Here is a 24,841-nt window from a genome sequence, read left to right on the forward strand (position 1 = left end):
TTACCCTCGCCGTGACCTACGCAATCATTTCATTGGAGCTTGATGTACGATTTACAATAATCACTGCTCTTAAGCCTCCTCTTGGGGTTTGATGATTCATACAGATGTGCAGAGAGGGACTTGTTTACACTCTTTCCTCCAGTTTTTCTTGATTTTTAAATGCGCCACTCACACTGCACACAACAGCTTACAAATATGAGCTTACAATAGAGTTACATAATATTGGTGGTGTTAGTGCATGCCGGACAGTGCTTGTAACTCTTACTGCTTATGAAGTAAGTTGAAAAAGGCAAGTTTGAATAAGCAGAGCAGCAGGGTCGTGTCTACAAATGCCAACTACTAAAACACATTGAAAGCAAAATGAGAGAGTATACAAGCTTTTGCTGCTGCAGGTAGTTCATGTCTATTATGAAGCTCAGTTTTTCCTTAAAGAGGTATTCCTATTCTGGTATTTGGAGTCATCTGAGCTTTCTACAGTGTTACAGTGTTGAATCCTCATCAGACATGTGAACGGCACTGTTTTTTATCACCTAAACGCATGTTTGAGTTTGAGTTTGAGTTCCAGCACTCTCGCCGTTCGGTTTCCATGGCGACGAAAAACGCGTCGTTTTAGAGTTTTTTCTTCTTGGAAATCCTTGTGACGTCCCGGGGGATAAGGTTCGGTGATTGGTTACCTTCTACTGGTTAACAAGGGCATGTACAAATACATCAGGCGGGTGGAAAACGTGGGATAAAGTTATTTCCAACGATGGCTGGTGAGTTTACCAAAGAGAGACATCCTGCTGCATTCCTTGCTGTGGGTTGCTGTTTTCCACTTCGTTTTCAGGGTCTGATTCAGGTTCCAACATGTAGGGCTGTATGCTATGTGTTGACATTGTATTTTGTTTTTTTTTATTAAGTTCATATCAGCCTAATCCTTCTGTTTATGAGATGTTACAATGACGGCGAAAGCAGGTGCGGTGCGCGCTCCCGATGTAGTGCAGTGGCAGCTGACCAATCAGTGGCAACTTATATGTGGTGGGAGGCGGGGCTTAATGCGGAAGAGTCTCAATCCACTCATTTTGCCCACAGGCTGATCTGACAGCCTATGGAGAGGGTCGGTCTGAAGTAAATAAAGCCATTTGTGACAATACCTCGACCAATCCCAGCCCTTCTGGGTCTCTGGAAGCTCGCTGTTTTGTTAGGATCTGGAAATATCTGCATATGTATTACTACTGATGGATAAATGAAGATCACACACAAAAAAAAAGAGAAAAATTTCAGGTTTGCCTCAAAAACACTGTTAGGATGAACATAAGTATTATTTTGGAATGATGCGTCTGAGACTCTAAACCTTTATCAAGTCTTAAAGAGGCAGTCTGTAACATTTTGACTCCGCGTTCCGGACTTATTAAATGATTCAGTGACATCCATCATGAGCATTTCTAGAGTCGCAGCTCGTCCTGCAGCGTCCCGATGCAGAGAAACTATTTTACACTTTTACTTTCGGGATGCGACGTGACGTTTTGCTTCAAGGTAAAATAACTGGCTGTTCTGAACACGCAACGTCGCTGATTCAGCAAAGAAATGCAAGAATAAAAGAGAGAAAGAGACAAAACAGGAGTCATCATAAGATCATCTTCTGCTGGCTGGAGAGAGCTAACAGGTCAGGTGGGACGCAAGATGGAAGCTGAATCAGCCGTCGACAGGGGGCGTGTGACGGGAAAATGGCAGAAGTTTTGTAGTTTGTCTTCAATACAATATGTGAACTTTATCTCTGCAGGGCCTGACTCTGATTAAGTGAAGCAAAACAACATGTTTTGGTAAATATCCTCCTGACTACCAGTAGTTCAAATTTCTCCTCAGTGGATGACCTTTGTAAACCTAAATATTTTCATCTCCCTGAATGCTACTGAACTAACACCTTTTGGTCTTTAAAGAGGACATTTAGTGCTTTTAAATGGTACCTCATTTGTGTGTGTGTGTGTGTGTGTGTGTGTGGGGGGGGGGGGGGGGGGGGGACTTTCTTTCTCTCTTCAAGAAAAATGGCCTCCATTGCAACAAGCATGTTTTATGGGAAGAGCAAAAGTGCATAATACTTTTCTTTGTGCTGATTTTTACTTGAAATTTTGTAGTTATATTTTCATTGAATATCTTATAAACACATTAAATCATTTCTTAGATAAATATAACCATATTTTACCACAATATTTCAAAGTTTAAGCAATGTCCTCCATAGTGGACATTTGTAGTTACACATTTTTGTTCCTGGTAGTCAGGAGGATATAGTTCAGATGAGGTCTTGAAAATGCCTGTTTTGGCCCCAAACCAGTACAGCTACTGATCTGTAGAATATGGAAGAATAAAATATTGACTTAACATTGAAACCAGCTTCAGATTGCCATTCAAGGAGCTGCAGCTTTGAGTACTTTGCATTTCTGCTGCAAGAAATGCAGATTTAACACGGTGATGCAGACACAACAGCATGTCTTTCTGTGAGCACACTTTCACATACTTTTATGATCTCAGCCTGTCAGTTGCAGAAACAAGCACTTCTCCTCTTCTTTATTTCTCCTCAGTAGTTGTGGAGCTCTCAATATGTCTGAGAATTTCACTTAATAAGACCTTAAAGGTATTTTATGTTATTCTTCTCTGACTTTAACGTTAAAGTCAACATGAGCATGTTGGCAGAAACGTACCAGTGCTTGGGGTTAGAACAGTCTGCAGGAGGACCTCAGGGAGCAACACCTTCATCGTTTAGACCAGGGATCCTCAATCCTGGCCCTCGAGGGCCAGTGCCCTGCAGGTTTTCCTGCTGCAACACACCTGATTCACATCATGTGTATTCCGCAGACGTGCAGAGCTTGTCTGAGCCTGAGAAAGGTGTGTTCCAGCAGGGACACGTGGAAAACCTGCAAGACATTGAGGACCAGGATTGAGGATCCTCAGTTTAGACAAATAAAAAAGATGAATAAAAACTTTAGAGGAAGAGGAAGTTACAGATATGTGAACATCTTACCAACACAGTAAGGAAGAACAACAACATTCCCCTTCAAGGTTGCAAGATTTTGATCGACCTGTGGGGTCATCTTCATGCTACAGAAGCTCAGCAGACCCCCCCCCCCAACCAGTCAGCTTTTCCACATCGCGGGACATGAAGGCTTCTACCAGGTGAGGTCTGGAGTTTCCCCGTTCCCACTGCTGCACGCTGCATGAAACGATGAACTGGTTTTACATGAACCCAGTTATAAACTGAACTAATCTGGATCATATGGTAGATTTATTTAAACTGGATTATGACTAGACTACAGAAAACTGGACTGTAAAAATGCTTTGAGATGACTTTGCTGGGATTAACTGAGCTGAAACATCTAAAAGAGCCACTTTGGTATCACTGATTTACTCTCTCTCTATGGATTGAGTTTCTGCTGGGAAGTTTCAGACCACCAGGAATTCATTCTGAAGCAGAAGTCGAGTCTTCAGACTGATGCTGAGCGTTGGGTCTGAAACGTGGCGAGTCCTGCTGCTGCTTGCTGTGATAATCAACCTCAGAGAGAAAAAGGGGGTTTTCACCTGGTCCCGCCATCCTGAAGGAACTTCCGAAGGTTCGTCACACAGTCTTTTTCGACGAGCAAACATGCGCACGCACGTCATTAAAGGTCCGAGGCGCTGAGAGAGTCCGGTGGTGTTGGAGCGCCTCTCCAACGCGTGCGTGCGCTGTTCCTGCGTCATGCCGAGCTGAGGCTGTTGAAGCCGCAGAACTTCCACCGCTTCTCCAGGGTGGCGCCGACGCCGCTCAGCTCCTGCTTGAACATGCTGGGCAGACGCACCATGAGGCGCTCAAGCTCGCTGGCCGATACCTGCCGGACATCACCAGAGAAGAAGAAGGAAAACCAAATACAACTTTCAGAGTTTTTCATTTCTTGCAAATATCAGACTAGATGACCTTTAAAAATAAAATTTATGACACATTCCTCCCGTTTTATTTCATCCGCTTGAAGTGAAACCAAGAGAATGGTTAAAATCAGTTTTTTTTTCTTTTTTGCTCATTTGATGGAAAACTGGCGATAAAGACAATTATAAGGTCACATGGAAGAAAAGCACATGGAAATATTGCTGCTTATTTGGAATATATATTTATTTCACATGTTGTTAAAATAGTTTAATTAAAAATATGCAGAAAACCTTGTTAACTGCATCTGTCTGTATTTATCCAGATAAACACTGTAAGATAAACGGGATAAATATAATCATTTGTTGTTTTTGTTGTGAGGCAGAATCCTCTCTTCTCTAAGGGTGAATCATATAAAGGTCCAAAAGCTCCAACAACGGAAGAGGACAACGCAGATAATAAAAAAAGCACTGAAGCTGCTCTCTGTATTTGGAGTTCAAACGACTCTCATCTCGGCTGCTTCCACTTCCAGCTCATTTCACTCAGATAGAAACCTTCCTATGCAATGATTGAACTCTTGGAGTTTATTCATCTGCCCCAAAACAATGTGATTTGATTTCCACAATAGTATTTTCAATAAAGACGGAGACGATCGCTCTTCCTCTTTTCTAGTGAAATCCGTAACGGCATTTCTCCTCCACAGTGAGTCTATGTGGTTCAGTGGCTTCCTCAGATTGGGATTTAAGCCACAGTCTACAGACTTCATGTGCTGTAAATTATTAACTAGTGCATGTGGGCAGCTCACACAAATAGCAGTTATCCTCTAAGGTAAGAAAATCAACTTGCAAAGCCTGATATGGAAGACTGAAAAAAAAAAAAGTCACCTTGTCCATGAAGTTGATGACCATTTGTTTTTGTGATCTCTATTTTGGAGGCAGTCTGTCCTTAGTAAAAAGGCAGAGTGCCTCTCTGTGGCTTTTTCTTTCTGGCGGAGTCTTACAGAGGAAACTGCTTCCCTGTGTTGGAACTTCTGCACCAATATAAAGTCAAAGCGACTTTAACAACAATATAACAAGGAACAGCAGAATGAAAGTGCATTTCTCCCTCAGTGTGAAATAAACCCACAGACCTAAATAGGCACAAACAGACAGAGTTATAAGCCAATGGGTTCACACATACAGGCCATGTCGTTGAAATTCTTCATGAAACCCAACAGTGAGAAATAAATCCCAATTAGCTCCTGTTGTCTTTTATGTCATTTATCAGGCCGTAGCAGGAAAACAGAAGTCTGCAGAAGTTGTTCAACAACTTATTCCCCCATCAAGAGCGTTTTTATTCTGCTCAAGGCCTCGGCCCACCTCCCTCTCAGCCAATCAGAGCCAGTGTTGAACACGTGGACATTGCATGCATGACAACAGTTCAAAGTAGTCAAAAACTGACTCTCACCTCATTAAGACTAAAGCCGACACTAACCTTTGAGTCAGACTGGGTTCCTGCAGAGTCTTCATGAACATGCAATATGAGGACTAACTGTCTGCTCCTACTCCCACATGACACTTATTCCTACCATAAATATGAATTACTGCATTAATGTGAAGATAAATGTAAAACAAAATGATCAAAATATAAATTCCCCCAAAAGCCAGTATCTCATAGACTCTCTTCATCAGATCTTATGTCTAAATCATGAAGTTTAACTCAGCATTGTTTCATTTTAATGATTTGTCTTGTAGAAGAGCACAGCTGTGTTGCCAGCTTTACCTTTGAGTCCAGTCTCTGGATGTACGACCACAAATACTCGAGATTAGCACCAAATGGATGGACGTGGAGGAAGGTCGATATAACGCCTGCAGAAGAAGAAGAAGACGATGTCAGGTCAAAAGAGATCAAATACGTCTGTCAGAGAGGTGTTTCACAAAATCAAACAAACATATGTTTAATGCTTGCATATGTCACTGAAAAGACTGAAAAGCTTAATCTGATTTGGCTAACGTGAACAAAAATTTATTGATAGAAGCAAAATGCAACTCTCTTTCTCTCTCTACGAGGTATTTTCTGTTTTCTCTTCTTCTCCATTCTCTTTCTGTCCCTTTTCTGTCCTCTCTGGTCCAGCAGTACAAACTTTGTAATTCAAACAATTATGCAAAATAAAATAAAAAATAAAAAAAGAATTTAGAATATCGAGGGCAGCATTATATCTTTGATGCTTCCCTTGCCAAAGTAAATTTGCCCTGCAGAACACAGCATCCAGAAAATCCATTTTGCCTGCTTAAATGCTGGACAAGACAAAAAAAAAAAAAAAAAGAAGCAAAATGCAACATTGCAAGGACAGAATGGATCTTCTTTTCTTTTTCTGTTTATTTTCTCAAATGTTTTACAAGTAGACATCGTTAAGATGACGGTTCATCACAATGAAGCTCCTCTTAACTGCATAGAAGCAAAGTTTACCATCAGTATGCCGTACGAACACAAGCTAATAAAGCCAGCGGAGTAAGAGAGAGGTCTGCATGATGAACCTGAGTGGATATTAGATGCAAACTTTCAGCTCCAGAAGAGCCAATCTGCATGATAAACAAATGGCAGAGAAGTGCCATTAAAAAAAAAAAAAAAGTGCTGGCTGGAGCAGAAACAGCTCTCAAGTTGATTACTTCTGAGAGGTCCTGCAGAAGAAGGCAGTCATGCAGGGGGGAGAGGGGGGAGATTGGCGAGAGGAATAGAGCAGCATTCCCTGGAGGATCCGGCACAGCCAATATTTATTTCCTTGATTTATGTGGCGAAACGCTGGCAATTACAGACGGACCTAATTTAATTCCTTCCACCAGGCCTGCTCACATGGAACGATGCCACCAGAGGAGAGCTGCAGGGTGAGGGAGGGGGGAGAGGGGGGTGGGCTGAGTGTGTGCTCTCTCAAAAAGAAAGTTACATTCGAAACCGCAGCACTGAGAGAGCCCTCTGACAGAAACAGGAAGCTCCTTCCTCAGTGTGTCCAATCAGCATCTGTGGTGACTATGCTTCCATCCATCACCTGCTGGGGGAGGAGGGGAGGGGGGTGAGGGTGACCAGCTGACGGGTTTGTCTGTTCTGCACTGACAGCCAGGCAAAGCTATCTCTATCACAAACCAAAGTCCAAAAAGGTGAAAGTCATTGAGCAAAACAGTCAAACAGAGGCACGGAGGATCATAAAGTGTTCATAACAAGCTAAGACAGTTCAAACAGAGCTGATGATGCTGCAGGATGCTGCATATAACACGGAGATTGCATCAATGTAAACAATTAACTTTCTGTGGTTTGATAATATAATAGAACTAATGTGTTTATTTAAGCAGAATTATTTTCTTCCAGCTTCTGATTCCTTGCTATTTTACTTTTAACCCTTTGATGCATCATGTCCACAACAGTAGACACCTATTTAAAAGTCACTTTCTAATTTATTTGCAATTTTGCCACTTCAGTGGACACTATAGAGTCACCTAACACACTGCCACTCACTGAAGAATAATCATAGTATAAAATTCATATAAACACATCCGTATAAACAGGACAAGAAAATGATGCTACTCAATTTTTATAGAATATTTTAAGGATATAAAAATTACACCATATTACCATAGAATATATAATATGAACAAATAAAATAAAAAGTCAAATAATATTAAAGACAGAGAAAGTGTCTACTCCTACATGTCTGTAGGAGTAAAACATTGCATGTGGAAAAAAAATGTGGCGCTGATTTTTCAATATTTCATGCATCAGACGTTTAAATCTGATTTACGCAAATTTAAGTTAGTTATAAGCTGAAGCTATAAGCTGAAGCTGAAGCCTCTCGTAGACAGTGAAGGGTTTTAAGATGAAATCACGACATCAAAACTGCGGGTTTCTAAGGGTTAGTGTAGCCAAATAGATGAATTCATCCTTTGAGCTTTTTTTACAAGCTCCTGAACATATCCTTGGCAGCCAACACGTGCACTGATGATGAGAGGAGGGCTGCTATTAACTAGTGTCTTTAATTTCATCTAACTCAGTCTACTGGGTGTGTGACTCGCCCAGTGTTTCTCTATTCTGGTCCTCAAGACACAAAATCTTGATATTCTTCGATGTTTCTGTACATTAACACACCTGGAAAGAACACAATGAGGAGGTCTGTTCATCTGAATCAGGTGTGTTGCTGTAGGAAAACGTCTGAAGCATGCAGAGAAGTGGCTCCAGACAACCAGGATTGATAAATAAACAGTCAGCATCTAGATCTGTCTCCTTGATTTCAGCTTGAATAAGTTAGTCTAGTTTAATACGGCAAACCTCTTTAAGGACTGAGACCTAGATGCATGAACCCAACAGCCATGTGTAACTGCTAAGTACCTTGTGGTTAGCATTGCTGTTAGCTTTGATGCTAACAAATTCGCTGCAAACCTGCACAGTGAAGAAGGCTATGCTATGCTTACCCATTTTCCTCTCAGTAGAAGATAAAGATGCATCATTTTTAACCCTCTGGGGACCAAGGGTATTTTAGAGAAATGAACCTGACTTTTCTTTTAGTTGAAATGCTAATAAACACCACCTTTCAATGCCCCATAATGTCCTAAACCTTGTTTTGTTTGTTTTATTTTGAATTGAAATATCATAAACTGCTATATAAATGAGGCTCCTTTGCTTGAAATAAAGAGTATTATAATTTCGAAGCATGACTAAAGGTACTTAAGGGAACTAAAGCACCGCAGGTTTCTGAAATCACTGTCAGCTACATACACTGTATCTGTTACCAAGTTATACATCTGTTACGACGCTGTCGTGTCGTTTATGTTGAAATAAATTACTTAAGTAATTAAAATGTTTGTTTGAGCAATTACGCATGGTATGCGTACGTAAAAGCTGTTGTTTGCATAATTTATCGGCCTTGTAAACACAGAAGGCAGCTATCCGACTGCTAATGACACCGATGCAGAGTGATTGACACTGTTTGGAGGTGTTTCCTGAGGCATCATCGGCTCTGATTGGACAAACACGTGTCATGCGCCAAAGACAAAGGCTCTGATTGGAACATATATTTTGACACAACATTGTATCACCTATGAATGGGCTACAGTGATGCCGGGACAACCGTCTGAAAGCCCGGAGTGTCCCGGTTAAGAGGGGAAAAAAAGGAAGTTTTTATCTTTTATGGTTCGACAGCTATGCTCGGTTAAACACAACATGGTCTCTGGCATCGCTGACGATGCCGGCATCCCCAGAGTGTTAATTGTGATTTTCTCTATGTTCAAACTTCTTTTACTTTTTCTTTGCGCAGCTGGATTCAGTCAGAAATCATTGGTAACAGTGAAAAGAGCAGCAGTTTGTGTGGCGAGTTGGAAATCAAGACAAGCAAAGGGAGAAAATCATCATAAGATCATGACATGATTTATTTTTCTAGGATTTTCCTTCTTTTCCTTTATATACATTGACCGGAGCCTTTTCTCAGGGTTTAGGACTTAAAGCCAGCAAAATTCTTAAAGGGACAACTGTGACAAAAATGCTGCATTTCTAGTTTATTTCATTCTGGAGGTTCTGCCTTTGAGACAAATACTGTCCAGCACAGTCAAACAACCACACAGAACTCACATTTGTGAAATTGTGGGATCTATAATCCACTCCCACCATCTGTGTCTTTTCATCGTCTCCCATTCATTTTATTCATTCATTTGCAGAATATCATAAAACTTCCCATCTTGGGGGGGTTTCTGTTTATCTTTTGCGGACAAATTAAGATGTATAATGTGTTTGTTGTGGCATGTTGCTTCTAAAATGCTTCTGGGTGATGAGAACCTCCTGCTTGCAGCTTGCAGGCAGCCAGGGAGGAAGACGGAGCGCTCTCCCCCTCTCTCCTTCATATCTGGAATTTCTTGGCAACACTAAGAGAGATAAATGCGCTGCTGTTTTGTTTGCTGTGGACAGAGCAGCACAATACAGATCACTCCACGCTGCTCTCGATGCTGCTGCACTACAGAATCGGATTCAGCCCTGCTGAAATGAATTCAGCCTGACCAGAACTGTGCCTCGGCAGCGATGTTGAGCCGGCCTGCTACCAAACAGCTGGGCAGTGAACTCAGAAAACAATCGGTGCACTGATGTCCTCATATGTAGCAGCACTGCTGCTCAAGTTACATGCATGCTTCAGACGTTGTAAGCTCCAGTCAAATTCACTTACAATCCCAGTATGTGCATAATCCACCTGGAGCTGCGCACTGGAAGAGGCTGTTAGAAGCAGAAGCTGGAAACAAAAATGCTAACCCTAACACTCAGTGTATTCCCACATCCCCGCCTGTTCACACTGCAGCTCAGTCAGTAGAGGGGTTGCATATAAAATATGATAAATAGCTTTAATTTAATCTAAAAGTGGACTTGTTTTTTATTAGTGATGGAAAACAGCGACAGTGTTTGTCTCTGCAGGTTATTGTTAACATGATGGCTCTGCATGAGGTTTCGTGAAGGGCAACACCTCTTCATGCTGCCAGTCTGAACGGGGATGATTTAAAATCACAACAACATGTCCAAGAGAAGCTCAAACTGATGAGAAATGTAGTTTTTTCCTCTGCTAGTTCTCCAAAAACATTCACCTCTCAAACGTTCCTGGCCTCCTGCTGCTGTAGTCACAGCTGGAGGGAAGAACCTTTGTAAACTGATAGAGGCAAAAGATGTGTTGAACTGGTCCAGAATCAGCACCAGTTTAGCTGGAAAATTGGTATTTCACGCCATTGTCTGCTCGACCAGAGCAATGAAGCTGTGCAGACTTTGTGGAACGCGTGCAGAGACTCTCCTGATGAGCTGTGAGTCTGAGATGTTTCTGTCACAGCTATACTTTTACAAGTTGACAAGAAATATGATTTTAAAATACAGAAATTTAAACTTATGAAGTGTTTCTGACTATATTTACCCAGAAGCAGAGCTTCTTTTTCTGATGCGACTCCTCCTCGTAGAAACTCATTCCTCCTGTCTCTGCTTAGGTACAAGGAAGGAACGCATCCATTTTTTCCCTGTGAAAATACAAACACTGAGTCAAACACAAGAGAAAATACTGTACTGAGTTTTTCTGCAGACATAGAAGTTTGAGTAATTCCAAACACAGAGAACAAGAAGAAACGTAAAGATTATAGAAAAAACTCTGAAAGTTTCTGTTTGCATGAATTTTTACCTCTTTGGGATATAAGATTATTACTTTAATTTGTCACAAGATTTATTCTTTAGATATTTTACACACAAAAGGTGAAACGTTTACAGGGATGAGATTGCTTAAAATTTTTAAATAATACATAACAGAGAAGCCGAAGGTTTGATAATGGAAGAAGCTGTACAACTGTGCAAGCATGGCTGTGTTAGAGGGAGCTTTCACCCTCTGCTCTGTTAAAACGAGAGGAAATCATGGAGGTTTTGCCAGAATTTTAATGGCTGTAAAGCTCAGAATGGTTGGTCACAGATCACAGGCCCTTCCATCTGTCTTTCTATGACTCCACTTTATTGGACTTTAATTTAACCCTTAAATGTCTACGATCACTCTAGTGATCAGATCACTTTTACTTTTCAAAGCAACACAACAAAATACTCCAAGGTTGAAAGTCTCGTCTTGTATTTGTTGGAAAGGGACATTCAACTGAACAAATAATTGGACAAATTATATGTTTAATTTTGGAAAACAAAAACATTTAATGTATCCAAATATTGAAGTCGGCTGGGATGAAAATTTCTCTCAATACATGAATATTTTTTCAGTATTTGTCACTAGAAAAAGTAGTCAAATAATTACTTTTAACATTTTTTTTTTTTTTTTTTTTTTTTAAATTACAGAGCCCTATATTTTAATTAGATTGAATAAAGTTTAAAAAATTATGATGAAATCAAAGCAAAGAAGTTTTGCTGGCAAACCCCCCCCAAAAATAACGATGTGTATGATAAACGTGTTTTATGTGGTATATGAAGGCAAACAGACAAAATGGGAGGATAAAATAGGTTGAAACACCGGACAAATAAATAAATTGCTGTATATATATATATATATATATATATATATATATATATATATATATATATATAATTTCAGAGATATATATAGTTTCCTAAAATATCTGTTGCATCACAGATCTGACTTTTGGAAGGTCATGAAATCCGGTGGGTGACAGAAAATGAATGAATATTATAAGCGACAGTAATAAATGTGTTACCGACTGAAAAAAAAAAATCAGATTTAGATGTCCTTGATTTTAGCATTTAATCCTTGTTATTTTATTTTATTAATCCAATTGATCTGAAAAAATAAAATTCAGTTGGTCAATTCTCAAAAAGTCTATTTCTATTTAAAAGCTCAAGTATTTTTATAGCTGTAATCGAAACAAGTTTTAAAAAAAAAAAAAAAAAAAACATTTAAAGTTCCATGTCTAAATACTGAAAGATTTTTTTTCACACATTTATTCATGTCTTTACAAATATTAAAAATCCAGATTTAATCTAAATTAATTCACAAATAATAATTTAAAAAGACAGCTTAATTAGTTTTGTGCTAAAGATAAGCAATTCAACCAACTTTTCCTCAGACTAAATGTGTACATTCTACCACTAATAATAAAAATGTGTACAAGTGTTTGCTTTGGAAGGATTACTTCTTTGTTCAGGTTCTGGACAATATTTCATTCAGCTCCAAAAAACTACAACTGTGCAACAGAAGATGAATAAATTCAGTCCTTTGATAAGCTGTCTGTCTGAACGGTAAAACATTTAGGAGGAATAACTTTAACTTTAGCTTCTGTCTCAATTTTTTACCTTTTCATGAAGCTCTCCGTTGCTTCCCTCTGCAGCTTCACCATCACTGCTCAGCAGCTGCAAAGACAGAAAAAAACCCCAGGACATTTGATGAGAGAAAAAATCTGTAAAAAGAGATAGACAAATGTTTCTTTGCTTAAGAAGTGAACAAAGAAACATTCAAAAATAGAAGATGTGTTATTCTTTAATTGTTATTTTATATTCTTTTTAATTTGCAAAATTTGTTGTTTTTTTTTTGTGAATTTTATTATGTAAAGCTCCTATGAATGAAAAGTGCTTTATAATTAAAATTTGGTTGTCTGACTGATTAAGTGATTGGATATATGCATCTAAAATACCATTTGATTGTGAGCTGGCACACATGACCCGCTCGCTTTAAAGAATGCAGGAGGCTTTCACAGAAAGCTAAACAATCCTGTCTTGTTGCGCATGTAACCTCTGCATCTTTGCATAAATGTTCAACCAGGTTTTACTTCAACAGACCAAATAAATTAAAAACATGCAGCTCCACAAACATGATATGGAATTCCGCCATTGTTGATGTGCTTTTCGCTGGTTCAATGGGGTCTGAGTGAACAAGTGCAAGACGTGACCATCGCTCAGAGATTCCCATTCCAGTTTACACAGACAGAACCCGCCTTGCATTGCAGGGAAATTTCACTCAAATCTTTGCACTTTTGTCTACCTAAAACTCTGTTACCATGTAAATAAGATGCCAGAAGACTACCAAAGTTTTGCGCTTTTCAGTCTTTGTGTTGTGGTGTAAACAGGGCCTAACTCTGCATTGTTAAAGGAGAGTACTTTCAGAGCTCAGTGAGCCGTTACATCTGGCTGTCTGACAGGAAACATGGCCCCAACAGCACAGCTGCTGCTTGAAACAATGATTATTAAACTCCTTTAAAAAGATAATCCGGCTCCATTTCTCCCAGTCAAATTCATCTACAACTTGGAGCAAAGTGCAAACAAAATGGGAATGTTGTAAAAGGAAAATACAGCTCAACCAAGGAAAGCAGCAGCACAAAAAAGAAGAGATAGTAACATGCTTTGAAAATGAAAAATGAACAAGAAGAGATGAAAAACTAATGAGCAGCAACATGTCTATCTTCATATTTCAAGTGAACAACAGAATATGGAGATGAGCGCCCGAAGAAAACAATTATTCAGAAGCTATTTCCCTCATCTCTGATGACATGGGGTTTGTATAAGGTAAAGGACTGGAGGGGGGGGTTCAGCAGTCATTGACAGTTTGGATGTTTCTTTTCTGATTTTAATAGAAAGAATATTTGGCAGGATGATACTGGATCTGGCCAAAGAGTTAGAAATATGACATGATCAGCAAAAGTGTTTGGATCTCAGTCCAGCTGAAAACCTGGTGGGATTTGGATAAAAATGATCCATTTATCTGATCAAGCTGCCATGCGAGACAGGTGGAACTGGCCTGATGAAAAATGCGGTTTTCTTTAGGGAAATCAAAACCTCTAACAACTAAAGCTGTTACAAAAACCACTGGAGATGCAAAACAGCTCTGCTGGTTATGTTGACTCATGATTCCATAATTTTCTCCAAATGTCACATATTTCATAATACAATAACTCCATCCGCTTAAATTTATTAGAAAAAACCTCATAAAATGAAAAAGTATCTTATGTGAATCCAGGAAACTCAGCTGTTTGAAATAAGTCACATCTGTGATTTTTTTCTTTATAAATATAAACTTCTTTTTAAATGGGCTAAACAGTCTGAACATCGATTTCCATAAGGAATCGCTTGCTGATATGTTTACTTTATTAAATTTAAATACTATGATTTAGATTTAAAACAGACTAATCTTCAATCGTGATGGGGCAGACATAGTCTGAGAATGTGAACGGGAATGGGATTAGACCATATTTACCTTCACTGTCTTGTAATCAAAGCATCAAACGTTGCTGCGAGTGAAGCGATCGACCCATAAAGTGAAGGAAGAGCAGATAAGAGCTTAGGCCAAATCATTTGAACCTATTGCTCAGGGGTGCTCAGGTCCTGCAGTTGTTCCATGTATCCCTGCTCCAACGCACCTAACTCAAATTAATGAGTCCTTTTGGAAAACTTCAAAGGCTCCTGGATCCAATTAATGTAAGTCAGGTGTGTTGGAGCAGGAAAACATCAAAGCCTGCAGGACAGCGGCCGTCCAGGACAGATGCTGAACACCCCTGCTTTAGCTGCTCCCATTTCCTAACTTTACTACTATGAACATTTAAAGTGTTTGTATGTAGAAGTTTGTACGTGTAAATAAAGTTTTGCCACCATGTGAAACTGAAGTCTTTACATTTATAGAAAAGATTTTATCCTGTAAAACTTTTGTTTTTTCCATGACTGAACAGATGAAGGAGAAAACTGTAATACTCAAAGTTCTTTCCTAAAAATATATGGTGTTTTTCATTAAGACCCCGGACTGAATATCCGGTTATGTAAAACTTACTTTTTCTGATCATAAATATACTTTCTAATGAGAAATTGATTAGTTTTACTAGCCAGTATATGGTTGTCTAGGTGACACAACTCACCTCTCAGCAGGAGAATAAAGAAAGATGCTGGCACGTCTGTTGTTGCCATAGCAGCCGTCATAAAGCTGTGTGTGTTTGTGTTTCCACCCCTTTTTTCATTTATTTTACCAACTAGAAAACCAGAAAGACTGAAAAACCCGTCAGCTCTGTCAGAAGTGTCGTTATTGATCCATGTGAGCTACTCCAGCTTTTATTTTCTCAAAATGTCTAAAAATGGAGCAAAATTTGTCCGCATGGCTTAAATACGTTGAGGCCCTGAGATTAGTGAGACTGATATTCCTCCTCACTGCATGAAGAAACAACATCATGGTGCACGAAACCATCTACTTTTTATCACCCAGCATCAACCACATTTCCACAATTCACATTTTCAATTACAAACTCTTAAGCTACTCCTTTTAGCTTGTTTTATGTTGGCAAGTTGTGTAATAAAACGCAGTTTAGCATGTTGCATACATGGAGATATTACAATCTCCAAAGGTAAATATCTGTTTTTCATGTTTTCTGAGTCCAGAAAATGGAAGAACCTTTGTTTTGTTTTGTTTTTGTGCCTTGAACCAACATGCATCCCCTGCTGGCTAGGTACCTACCACACTAAACTAACATGTGGAGAAAAATTTCACATGCACTCCAAGGAGCACAACGGGGTTTTAAAACAAATACACCAACAGTTTTTGGATCTTGAGTGTAAAGGAAGCGATAAACAAAAACAATCTGCTTTTCAGTCAGTGATGCATTACGGACCTGAAAGCAAACGTTTTCACACTTTGGGAGAAAATGATCTCATCCACAAGCTTTCAAATAGCAGCAGTGATTCTGATTAGCAGCTGCCTATTAGAGCCAATTGAAGGCGTAAGAAACACAGTAAAAACGAGAAAGAACACAAAGATCGGCACCGATTGAAAGCAGAGTTTGGGCTTTTAAGCAGCATCTGTTTAACATTACAGAGAAAACACTGGCTGGAAAGATAATACTGAAGTTAACTGCTGTTTTTGTCATAGATTCTTGAGGAGACACAAGCTTTATAAAGGAGACTGCCTCTAGCAGAGACACCTGTACATATTTCTTATTGCAGAGTGGAGCAAAGTGGGGTTGAACCCCACAGTGGAGCAGGTTGACGAACATGTTTGCAACTTTGCTTTGGCAGAAAGTTTTTATAAAACATGTGAAATGTAATAAGATGGTTTTTGATCCACACAGCTGGATTGTATCATGCAGAGAGAACAGATTGTCCGAAATTCAGACAGTTGCCACTCTATGCAAATTGACTGTGTGATCTCCAGTAGACCATTGGCTGGCTGCTTTAACTTCATCTTGTGATTGGCTGCACTGCTCCTTCCTGTGATTGGCTGGCTGTTTTATCCCCTGGACAGGATTGGCTGACTTCATCCTTCCCAGCTTGTCAGCCCTTTTTAAGGAGCAGGCTGGGTGTTAATCGCTCGGTTTGCCACACTTTGCTTTGGTTGCCAACCTAGAAAATGTTGTTTGCTGGGGTTGAACACTTTAACCATATGTTGTAAGCCCAACAGGGGTGGTTTTTGTGGAAGTTTGGGTGTTTGTGAATTCCCTCTGCCTGTTAGTCACGGTCAAACTTTCCTGCAAATAAACACCTTTTACCTAAAGATTTAATAGTAGACTTTAATGTTGCATGGCCCCTCCCCCTATTTCTCTTGTGAGCTGCGAGTTTGTAACAGTTCAGACTGGCGGTCACACCACATCCTCTCCCATCTCCACCCTGTTGATGCTCTTCATCCATGATTGTGTAATCAGACCAGAAAGGGAACTTGCTGACACAACAATTACTAGAAACAATACAAGCAGAAAATAAAGACAATCTGAAAGTAGCCTTCAGAGTTTTTGTCAACATGCTTAAAATGTTTAGAAAATAACAAGAACATGATTTTCTTTTACTCATTTTTTAAAAATAAATAGATGATTAACTTCACAACCTGAATTCCTGAAAAGTTGTGAGGCCGTTTTAGGTGTAAATAACACAGGAATTTATGACTGCAAAGTTTATAAGCCAATATGTTTAACGAGTTTAACGTTAGATGGGACTAATTCTTACACTATATCCCCTTAACGCTTTTAAAGTCCTGATCAACCATTTGGCAGAGGTAAATTCCCAGAGACTTTGATGAATTTCTTTCAAAAGCTATAAAAATAAACCTGCCTGAGCGTCTCTACCAACTGGTTTGGGTATGTAAAACCAAAACTGAGTGTTTGCTTTAACACTGCAGTTTCAAATTTGAACCATTTCACTGTTGTTACATTATTATTATTAACTTCTTCTTTTTTAACATCTCAACCATTTGCTGAAACACATTCTGTTTACTCTTGTTCAAAACAAACAAAAAACACAGAGAAACCTGGTTCTCTGGCCTTTTTGTTACTATGAACAACCAAAGACAAAGAAAGTGATTGAGGCTGCGCACCTTGTCTCGGAGTGACAGCACCTCCCCCTCCAGGTAGCGATGCTCCTCTCTTGCCTGCTCCAGCTCAACTTCTTTATTTGAAAGCTTCTCCTGCAGACTTAGGAGTTGCTAAAAGACAAAAATGAGTGTAAATTTTAGCTTGAAGACAGACTATTAGTTATGTGAATTCAAATTGAATATTTATCTCACTCCAAAACATTTAATACAAATAAATGTCCACTTCCACTTGCAAGGCAGGGCTTATAAACTGTGAGATGGTCAGGATGTTGTCTTCAGTCAACCTGATTTCAGAGGTATTGTAACACAAATAAAACCATGCCAAATTCTTAAATACTAACCCTTACTTTTCACAGGTGAAAGTTCAGTAAAAGCGTTCAGAACTGCAATTTCAGTCCAATAATGAAAGGGTTAAAACAAGGTAATGAAGTCTAGTTGGCTGCATTAAATCACTCTTCAGAAAAAACACATCATACATCTCACATTGGTTGTTAATCCAGTCATCAGCAAAAAAAAAACAAAAAAAAAAAACGTAATAATTTACTTTTTAAAGGTGCAGTCTGTAAGAATTACTGACATCTAGTGGTAACGATGGGTATAGCAACCATTTAAGACGCCAAGTTACAAATGTACGGTGGCTGAGAGTGGACAAAGTTGTTCCAAACAAACATTTTTCACCACAGAGTTGATCAAGTGGCCTTAGGTGCAGCGAAACTTGCACTACAAGTAAATATTACAGAATTGTGTACATGTATACTGTCTTCTTTAATGTGCCTGTTAAGACATGATTTATCCCAAATGGTGCTTTAGCTCTCATCAAACAAATCAATGTTTTAAAACTCAGAGTTCCTACTTCACACACAGAGTTGTTTTTCCATTCAGAAACATTGTAGTAAAAATAGTGGCAATATCATGGCTGCTACTGTGTACCTAGACTGACAGCAAGAAGATGTAAGTGGTTAATTTTATAGGAATAAAAACAATAGAGCTATTCTAGTGAATTGTTTAGATAGAAATATAATTTAGTGTATTACATCTTTTTTATCATTGACCTTTGATTTAGTAAAACACGGCACTTTTCAATCTTTTTATGAGGATAAATATTAAGAAATAACAGAATTCCAGCATCTCAGTGTGAAGACAGCTGAATGTTTCATATCTTGTTGCAGACATTTTTACAGGCAAAGTCCAGAAGAACATGGATCATAAAGCCAACGTGTTGATCCACATTCTGGCTCAGCGGACAGATCCAGAGAGAGCCGGGGCACCCGGTGCAGGACTGAGAGCCAGGAGACCACCGGTGGGCTGATGAAGCAACATCAATGTAAAATAATCTGATATAACATGATGCCAGGATGGAGGATACACCAAAGAGCAGGATGATGTCACTGTAGCAGAAACTGCTGTTAAAAGGACTTCATAAAAAGCTGAAAAGCAGCAGCTATAAGTCATGCCAGCTTTCACTCAGACCAGAAGCCTTCTGATTTCTGCCCTTCAGCAACTGGTAAGGCAACAGAGGACATCTAAACATTTTCATTTCGGTTTTAATACATGACCTAATAACTGATGAGGCACACACTGTGAGGTGGAATGGGCCAGAGAAGGTGTGTTCATTCAGCAGATACAGTGGCACGTCCTGAATGTACACATCTTTTCATACATCATATGTTTTATAACATAGTCCTACATAGTCATGTCAGTCTTACAATATGCTTCACTTTTCACATAAAATGTTGACAAGGAAACGTTTCTTTCAGCAAAGGTTTCTCTTTCTGTTGCAGCAGCCCGCTTAGATGGAGGGAAGCAAAGCAGCAGTAAGTGACTAATGAGATGCGACAGCTGGGTGACTTTCGCTCACACGGTTAGACGTCAAGTTTACAACAAGCCAGCGAGGCAGGATGTGTGTGAGCGAGTGTGTGTGGGAGGTTGTCTCTAATGTCCCTCGTTTTATCAGTGCTGTCACTTCAGATAGAAAGAGACAGGAAGTTGAAGTAAATTAGCCGAACAAGTGCTGTCGTCCAAACAAGCTTTCTGAGCTGCTTTATGAAACGAGTGCAGTGAGGGAATATGGGAAACTTTTGAATCACCAGTCAGCAGTACTGTGTTTTTTATTTTTTGTTTGAGTGAATAAAGCTGCCCATTTTGTTATACAACTTGTTTGAGGCCTTAAACAACTGTGGAGTCATTTAAGCACCTTCAAGTTTGTTTTTATGTTCCACTGTCCTTTCAGCAGGGCTGGCGCAAACCTTTTTTGGGTCCCGAAGCTAAATTTGACACGGGGGATCCCCTACCATCACTGGACCACGACACTATAACAGGCAATCCTCGGTTTATGAACAAGTTCTGTTCCTACCGCTACGATGTAACCCAAAATAAGTCCACATAAGTCAGATTTTTATTCTTAAATAACCCATATTGCCCACTAAATATCTATCTAAATACATGTATTATACATCATATTAATAGAAAAACAGTACAGGCAATTAAAATACGCAATGAGGCGTTTTCTCAGTGTCACACATCAAAAGAGCTTTTGTGGACCCTGATAACTTTGAAACTTCCTCCATTTTTTTTTTTTGTTTTTACATTTATTTCATTAGCATTGTAAAATCGAGAAGCATGTGACCCGAAGACTGCCTGTACTCGTGCTCGGACCTTTATAGATCTTTTTTATAGTTCTGGGAATAATGGAGGAAGCATCTCCTTTATGTTTTGTCTGCAATACGGGAACTGCACATTGAACTCAGCACCAAAAAAAAAAAAAAAAAAAAAAATTGCAAGTAAATATTTACGTATTTGCCAAGCGGCAACCTCCGGTGGTTAAAAGTGAACCCTATGTGGAAGTGCATAAAACTGCAGTTCCCCCTTCATCTACTAGGGGCTGCAAAACAGAGTGAATCCCCATAGACCCCCATGTTAAAAAGACCAACTTTATAGTAGAAATAAACATGTTTACAGCCTGGTTCAAAAATCCATTTTAGGTTTAATAGGTCAGGTTTACCTTCATGACAACTGTGGGGGAGTGAATTTTTTTTCTAACTCACCTGTTTTAAAGTAATTTAATCTCAAAATTCGGCATATTTAGGGGTATGTCCATTTGATTGAGAGGTACCCGATCTCCCGCTTCAAGTAAGAAGAACTTAGAACAACCGCGGTTTTTAGCCGGCAAATAACGTGACTTAGCTTTAGCCTGCTTACCTCCGTTAGCTGGTTAGCTTCCGTTATCTCCATGTTAGCTCAGTTAGCTCTTAGCTACAGAAAGCTACAGAGTTCGCTAGATATCAATTATCCATCATTACGCTCACAGCCCCCCTCTAAGCTCCACCTCTTTGCCCATATTTGTATTTTACGGGCGAGACGACACACATGCCCCTGCCAAGATGGTGATGGTAGGAACTGCTCTTTGAGAGTCAGTTCAGCTCTTCAGAAACCTACGGGTTCAATTCAATTCAACTTTATTTATATAGCGTCAAATCACGGCAATGCCATCTCAAGACGGCATTGCCATGACGACAGAGAAAAAAAAACCATAATGAAAGCCAATTCATAATAGCCTATATAAGTAAACCAACAGATTGAATTGGAATGGATGACGTCACAGAGGCTCCGTCCATCTTTTTACATACAGTCTATGGATATTTGCCCTTGATTTAGCCAGGAAAGTCCATGTAACATGTCAGATCACTTCCTTTAAGGACCCCAATTTAAGGACGTTTACTTCCTGTGCCAACACCTGTAAAGCAACACATCGTATAGTTTTTACCTGGTCGAACTGCACTCTGTGTACTGGAATATATTGTAGCCATAATTCATTTCCAGGTGTCTTTATCTACAGGAATTCACAAGTTGCTGAATGAATGAATGTTTGCATGAATCAAAGCAGAGTCTTGCTCACTGAAAACTACAGGTAACCACATGAAGCATAAACATCTCTTAAAGATATATTTTAAACCCATAGTTTATCATAGCAGGAAGATCCACATTAAGTGTTTGTTAACGCTTCTTTTTCCTCTTTTTGTTGTCGTTTTTAACCCTGCTCTTTGCAGCATTTTGAGGTTTCAAAAAGTTTTGAGGTCTCAAAAAGTTTCCAGTTCTTTGCTTAAAAATATCAAATAAAAGCACAAGCAGTGTGTAATTACAGCCTCCTGCTCTGGACGTCTGTCTTTGACGGTTGCGCAGCATGGCATATTCATCAAGAAGCCAACTTGAGCTATTTTGGCTGCTAAATTCTTTCTTATCGTATTTGTCAGTTTTTGTTGATAGGCCTATTTGCTTTCGAACTACAGTTTCTGATTGAGCAGAAGTAAAGACGTCAACTTGTGCTACAGATTTTAGAATCACGCTTAGGTCAAATGATGGGAACAGAGAAACTTTTCACCAGCAGTCTGTTTGGTTGTTCAGTTTCATCCTGCTGATGTGAAGCTGGAAATGGTCTTTCTGGAGTTTTAAAAAGTCACTACAGTGGGGCAACATTTTTTCTTTCAACAGGTAGAACTATTGGCGTTTTCACTTAAATCTAGATCCAAGTAGCAGTTTATTTAGTGGTACTTATGGGGATACCTTTCATGATACCTCTGCCTTCCAGCTTAAACACCACTCAGACATTAGTGCAGATGTGTGATGTTTTTTGCACTAGAGGAATTCATCAAAAGGGCCGGAGTGAGTTTCAGTCCAGAGGATAAACTGGCAGGAAAGCCTACCTGCTGCATGCTGTGCATGCTCTGCTGCAGCAGCTGGATCTGAGCCTCCGGACTGTGCATATGTGTTTGTGTGTGATCATCATCTGGACGGTTGCCTCTGCTCTGCTCCTTCCGCAGGAGATCCACTTCATTCCTGTAGGCGTCCAGCTGCCATCGCAAGGAGTCGTTCTCCTCCCTCAGAGAGGACTGAGTCTGGTCACACACTCCTGCAAGAGAGGAGAAGCTTCTTTCATGTTAAGATATTTACAATAAAAATTATGCATTTTATCTGTAATGCACTTTACATTTGAAACCTCAAAATGCTGCAAAGAGCAGGGTTAAAAACGATAACAGAAAAACAAAAAGAAGCGTTTACAAGTAAAAAAAAAGAAAACAACTTATTAGTGAAGTTTAAGTACTGAAATAAAAAGGAATCTGAAAAGATACAAGCATGTTTTTTTCCTTTTTTTTTTTATTTTGAGCAGATATAACAATAATGTACAACATTACCTGACAACAAAAATTCAGGCACAATAAAAAAAATAAATAAAATAAAATAAAAAATAAAAAAAAAAGCATCATTAATGCTAGAAAAAAAGGGAAGAGGAAAAAGTATTTATTCCCCACCTCATCAATTATTAAACGTTATGAAATTCTAACATACTCTGGTTCCCAAATCCTCAAAACAGGACAATGAACAAATGGATGATCACACATATCGACTCAACAGTATACACACTACTAACCAAAACAGATGAAAAATAGAAACAATAACTATATGCCAGCTACAAATACTACAACAACTAACAATAAACAACCAGAAAATTTGTTTATGTCGCAGTTTAAATCTGATATTTGAGCATTGTCTGTGTTGGATATCCAGACTGTTTCAGTGTTTCACACTACACACACACACACACACACACACACACACACACACACACACACACACACACACACACACACACACACACACACACACACACACACACACACACACAAAACGCCTACGGGTGGTTCAAAATGTAGGTAGTTTGAAATATCCTCTAAAATGATGAGAATTTCCCCCAAATGTGAACATTTCTTTGTATGTTTCTGGGTAGTGATTTATTGCCTGCTTTAAAAATAACTATAGATGCGTTATACTTTACAAGATTGTCCATTTTTTAACAGTTCTGACTGAATAAACAGATTAGGTGCGGATTCTAGGAACCCAACATGAGGAATATTCTAGACTACCTGTTTCTGTAGAATGGATTAATTGTTCATTGTTAACTTCTACATACCATTTATTATATTCTATTTATCATACCATTTTCTTCAGTTCGCATCCTTTTGCAAGGGATTTCATCTGCATCCTCGTCTGACATCTCCATCTCCTCCTCCCGTCTGATGCCCATGATCTCCTCGCTGTGGGCGTTTCTCAGCTCCTGAAATATCACAACAAGCAGACGCAATCATCCCAAGAACAGAAAAACAAAAAACCAACTGGTTTCAAGTTAAGGCAGTGGAGGGAAAAGTGTGTGTTTGTGTTATTTGAGTTATGTGGAAGTCGTGGTGCCAGCAGAGGTTTCTGCAGGGCTTCATGTGGAAGTTGTCCAACCGTTGACTGAGGAATTTCTATGCTGTTTACCACAGAGACTGCTGACTTCATACAGTGTGTGGTATTCAAAATGCAGCAGGGCTCATCTGGAAAACCAAAATTATGATAATATAGTCCCTGTAAAACTGCAGTGTTTGACACTGGAGACACATTCTGTTGTGAGATCAAGTTAAAAGGTCACATAAAACACTGGCACATCGAATAAATCTGATTTTTTTTAGAGTTGTTTGCACAAAACCTTCTCTGTAATCCTCTACAAAACAGCAGAGGGAAAGCAGGAGCTTTTGAAAACAGTGACGCGGAGCTAGCTGCCCACTAGTTGCCCGCTAGCTGCCTGCTAGCTGCCATATATATATATATATATATATATATATATATATATATATATATATATATATATATATATATATATATATATATATATATATATATATATATATATATATATATATATATAATGAACAGATCTCAATGCATCAGAAATCAGAAACAAACACTTTTTCAAATCTTGTTTAGCATAACTTTTTAAAGTTATTTTATATCTACATGTATGAGCATACTTCCACATCTGTGTAGTAATCCTGACTCCCTGTCAAGATCTGTTTAAGGAGACAAATATTAAATATCGAATTTATTTCCATTTTTTCTTTCATTTTCTCACATTTACCCCCATTTGAGAAACACTGCTTGGAAGAAAGCAGCTGCCTTCAAGGTAACACCAGCTGTAATTCATGTTTTTGTTGTGGTTGATAGACTGCGCAGATTGCAGGTGTTGTTTTTTTACATCCTGATAAAAACTTTTGTGATTTTAGTGCTGCATCAAAACTTCATTCTTTAGTAGCATTTTGGTTCCATAACTACACAGAGAACACGTCACGTTTGGTTAACTAAGTAAAAGCCGCTACTGTGGTTAAGTTTTGTGGTCGTGC

The 24,841-nt window shown here is 39.0% G+C and overlaps 1 protein-coding gene across 1 annotated transcript in view; it reads right to left on the reverse strand.

Annotated features, from left to right (window-relative positions):
- Nucleotides 1–3,707: 3,707 nt before the first annotated feature.
- The window catches only part of enox1 (ecto-NOX disulfide-thiol exchanger 1), a gene marked incomplete at its 3' end in the record, with an annotated part of 49,798 nt that continues 28,664 nt past the window's right edge, over nt 3,708–24,841 (reverse strand). The window contains exons 8-14 of the mRNA XM_079254405.1: nt 23,622–23,739; nt 22,331–22,536; nt 17,634–17,741; nt 12,653–12,709; nt 10,776–10,875; nt 5,633–5,718; nt 3,708–3,839 (exon numbers count right to left, since the gene is read on the reverse strand). Coding sequence (XP_079110531.1) covers nt 3,708–3,839; nt 5,633–5,718; nt 10,776–10,875; nt 12,653–12,709; nt 17,634–17,741; nt 22,331–22,536; nt 23,622–23,739 — 807 coding nt within the window. The remainder of the gene's footprint in view (nt 3,840–5,632; nt 5,719–10,775; nt 10,876–12,652; nt 12,710–17,633; nt 17,742–22,330; nt 22,537–23,621; nt 23,740–24,841) is intronic.

The sequence above is a fragment of the Telmatherina bonti genome (genome assembly GCF_933228915.1).
Source record: "Telmatherina bonti genome assembly, chromosome: 15".
Taxonomy (NCBI): Eukaryota; Metazoa; Chordata; class Actinopteri; order Atheriniformes; family Telmatherinidae; genus Telmatherina; species Telmatherina bonti.